The following is a 3,630-nucleotide window of genomic DNA, read 5'->3' on the forward strand; positions in this document are numbered from 1 at the left end:
TAACATCAATTAAATAATCTTTGAACAATGGACTTGTAGAGGTTTTATTCTGGTCATGATTATTGAAACCAAAATGTAACTATATGTTAACATCAATTAAATAATCTTACCATTTGCGAATTAATGTCATCAATAATCTTTTAATTCTGGTCATGATTATTGAAACCAAAATAATTCTTTTTTGTAAACACATTTAATTACAAAAACCAAACTTGAGGATAGTTCTTATAACATCAATAAACTCCAAGGACTAAATAGGCCAATCTGCTTAAGTTGTAGTAGTATGAAGTATCTGAATTTTGAACCTTCTCAGCACCTTCCTCGTCGTGTAGTCTATACTGTGTTGTATGTGTCGTTAGGCAAATGCCATTGAAACTCTTCCATTAATAAATACTTGTGAAACACCTCAGATTCTAGAATTTGGTCGCTGTTTCTCTTCTCTAGATCAAAACATGCCTTCTGCCATGGATGAAGGTACTCTTCAAGCTCTTAAAATACCTGTATGTTTGTCAGTTTGTGCTTGCTTTTTGTCATATTTCCCATATCGATTACAATCTACCTGTTTCAAAATTCCTGAAGTTTTTCGTATCATGTTCTTAGCTGAAATGTATGAAATCGAAGTTTGAGGTGATTGTGAGATGAAGATTAACTAGATTAATGCATTTGGTGTGTCATGAGACGGAAATTATTCTCAAAATCGATTAATGTTCTTAATTTTCTTTTTAATTTGATAATCAGGAATAGGAGGCTTATCGAAACGGCACATGACTCCATCAAAACAAAATCAAAATTATAACCCTAGTTGCGATCCATCACCATCACCATCTCCATCTTCCACATCTGCTCCGGCACTGGTACTGACAAATTCCGGGAAGCGGATAGATCAGGCTGGGAAGAAGAAATACGTGAAGCAAGTAACAGGAAGACATAATGACACCGAGCTGCACTTAGCAGCCCAAAGAGGTGATCTGGCAGCCGTGAAGCAGATTCTCGATGACATTAATTCGCAAATGGGAAGAACTTTAATCGGAGCTGATTTTGATGCGGAGGTTGCAGAGATCCGAGCATCAGTCGTGAACGAGGTGAACGAATTGGGAGAAACGGCACTCTACACAGCTTCTGAAAGGGGACATCTCGAGGTAGTAAAAGAGCTTTTGAAATATTCAGATAAGGAAACACTTTTGAAAAGAAGCCGATTAGAGTTTGATCCTTTACATGTCGCTGCTAGTCAAGGACACCATGGTAAACACTAAACATCCCCTAAATCTTCATACCTTGATTTTGTTAATTGTTAAATCAACATATCTTCATAGCACGATTTTGAATATTTTCAGCTGTAGTCCAACTCCTACTTGACCATGACGTAACACTCTGCAAAACCAGATCACAAGGAAACGCAACACCTCTTATCACCGCAGCTTCAAAAGGCCACACTGATGTCGTCAACGAACTGCTATCAAAGGATTCGACCTTGTTAGATATTCCTAGATCCAATGGCAAAAACGCATTACATCTAGCAGCAAGAGCAGGTCATGTCGAGACTTTGAAGACTTTGCTCGATAAGGATTCAAATCTAGCCAGAAGAACAGACAAAAAGGGGCAAACCGCCCTGCATATGGCGGTGAAAGGCGCTAGCAGCGACGTCGTTAAATTGCTGCTCGAAGCTGATGCCGCCATCGTTATGCTGCCGGACAAATCCGGTTTCACCGCATTACATGTCGCCACAAGAAAAAAGAGAGCAGAGGTACGTTTCGATAGTTTCAGAAACACAAATTTTAGGGTTTTAGGGTTTTGAAAAATTGAATGATAACCTTACGATAATTTTTACAGATAGTAAACGAATTGCTTAGTCTCCCTGATACGAATGTTAACGCATTAACCAGAGACCACAAAACGGCTCTAGACATAGCCGAAGGGCTTTCGTTATCGGAGGAAGCCGCCGATATAAGGGCGTGTCTGGTTCGATGCGGCGGAGTCCGGGCAAACGAGTTGAACCAGCCACGAGACGAGTTAAGAAAAACGGTGACTCAGATAAAAAATGACGTCCACATCCAGCTTTTACAGACGAAAAAAACAAACAAAAACGTCCATGGAATCGCTAAAGAGCTTCGAAAACTCCACCGTGAAGGAATCAACAACGCCACGAACTCCGTCACCGTTGTGGCGGTGCTTTTCGCAACTGTGGCTTTTGCAGCCATATTCACGGTTCCCGGTGGGGATAACGACGATGGGATGGCGGTGGTGGTGAACCGGGTTTCGTTTAAAATATTTTTTATTTTTAATGCGATTGCTCTTTTTACGTCGTTGGCGGTGGTGGTTGTTCAGATTACGTTGGTTAGAGGGGAGACGAAGGCGGAGAGGAAGGTGGTGGAGGTGATTAATAAGTTGATGTGGTTGGCGTCTGTGTGTACTTCGGTGGCGTTTATGGCGTCGGCGTATATAGTGGTTGGTCGGAAGTATGAATGGGCGGCGGTTCTGATTACGGTAGTTGGTGGTGTTATAATGGTGGGGGTGTTGGGAACGATGACGTATTATGTGGTGAAATCGAAGAAAACTCGGTCGATGAGAAGGAGGGAGAAGATTGCAAAGAGTGGGACAAACTCATGGCTGCCTTCGGAGTTTTCCAATTCGGAAGTTGAGAGAATTTATGCTATTTGATTTTGACCTACAAATAGAATTAATGTTTGTTTATATATTTTATTCTTCTTTGATTTAAAAATATACTGTATTGGTATTATGGTATAGACCTATAGAACAACCAAAGAAACCGAAGAGAGATGGTAAACTGACTTAAATGAAAGAAAGAAGACAAAATTGCAAGAATGGTCCCTGTGGTATGTCAAAAATAACAACTTTGGTCCAAAATGGGTTTGGCTCGCAAGGATGGTCCAATAGTTTTGTTTTGTTGCGATTTTAGTCCAATTTCCTATGAACTTTTTTATAATGACGGATTTGCCCCTTATTATTTTATTTTCCATTTTTCTTTTATTACAACAATTAAAGAACAATTAAAAATAAAACAAAAATAAAATCTCTCTCTCTCTCTCTCTCTAATAAACCAATACAATCAACACATATCCTTGTTCTTCACTTCTGCATTCGTTCCTAGCCAAGAACACAAGAGCATTCTTGTTCTTTTCATGTATACCTGCAAATGAGAAATACAACCACTCTTTGTTATTGCTTCATCTTCTTTCCATGGCAATTTCAAGCAACCAAAACACAAACCTAAACCTAGTGATTTACACCCCATCGATCTGTCAAGCAAAACAAACATACACCCATCAATTTCCTGTAAAAGATTAAACTCCCTCATCCATTCCATTTATCCCTTTCTGTCAAGAATCAATCAACAAACACTCATTTTAACCTAAATTTATTCACTTAACCCCATGGATTTACAATCAAAGTAAAAAGAAGAGAGATGAAAGGAAACCTGTGATTGTCGAGCAAACAACAACGCCGAACACCCCTCATCGCACCTGCCCTTCTTCACGTTGAGCTCCACTGCCAAACACACCACCTGCGCCGATGTTGTTGCTCTCCTAGCTCAACCGGTTCTCCCTTCCGCATCACACCTTGTTATCAGAACAGGAAGAGAGAAGCTTCATTGCCTTCCATTTCCTTCTC

The 3,630-nt window shown here is 40.0% G+C and overlaps 1 protein-coding gene across 1 annotated transcript; it reads left to right on the forward strand.

The window, feature by feature from the left end:
* The first annotated feature begins 331 nt into the window (after nt 1-331).
* Nucleotides 332-2,737, forward strand: LOC145130024 (ankyrin repeat-containing protein ITN1-like). The gene is made up of 4 exons (XM_079064879.1): nt 332-474; nt 739-1,242; nt 1,335-1,744; nt 1,831-2,737. Exons 1-4 carry the CDS (start codon nt 453-455, stop codon nt 2,656-2,658), a joined length of 1,764 nt encoding a protein of 587 aa, XP_078921005.1. The 5' UTR covers nt 332-452; the 3' UTR covers nt 2,659-2,737.
* The last annotated feature ends 893 nt before the right edge of the window (nt 2,738-3,630 follow it).

This window comes from Lactuca virosa, chromosome 8 (genome assembly GCF_052849685.1).
Source record: "Lactuca virosa cultivar CGN04683 chromosome 8, Lactuca_virosa_CGN04683_v6, whole genome shotgun sequence".
Taxonomy (NCBI): domain Eukaryota; kingdom Viridiplantae; phylum Streptophyta; class Magnoliopsida; order Asterales; family Asteraceae; genus Lactuca; species Lactuca virosa.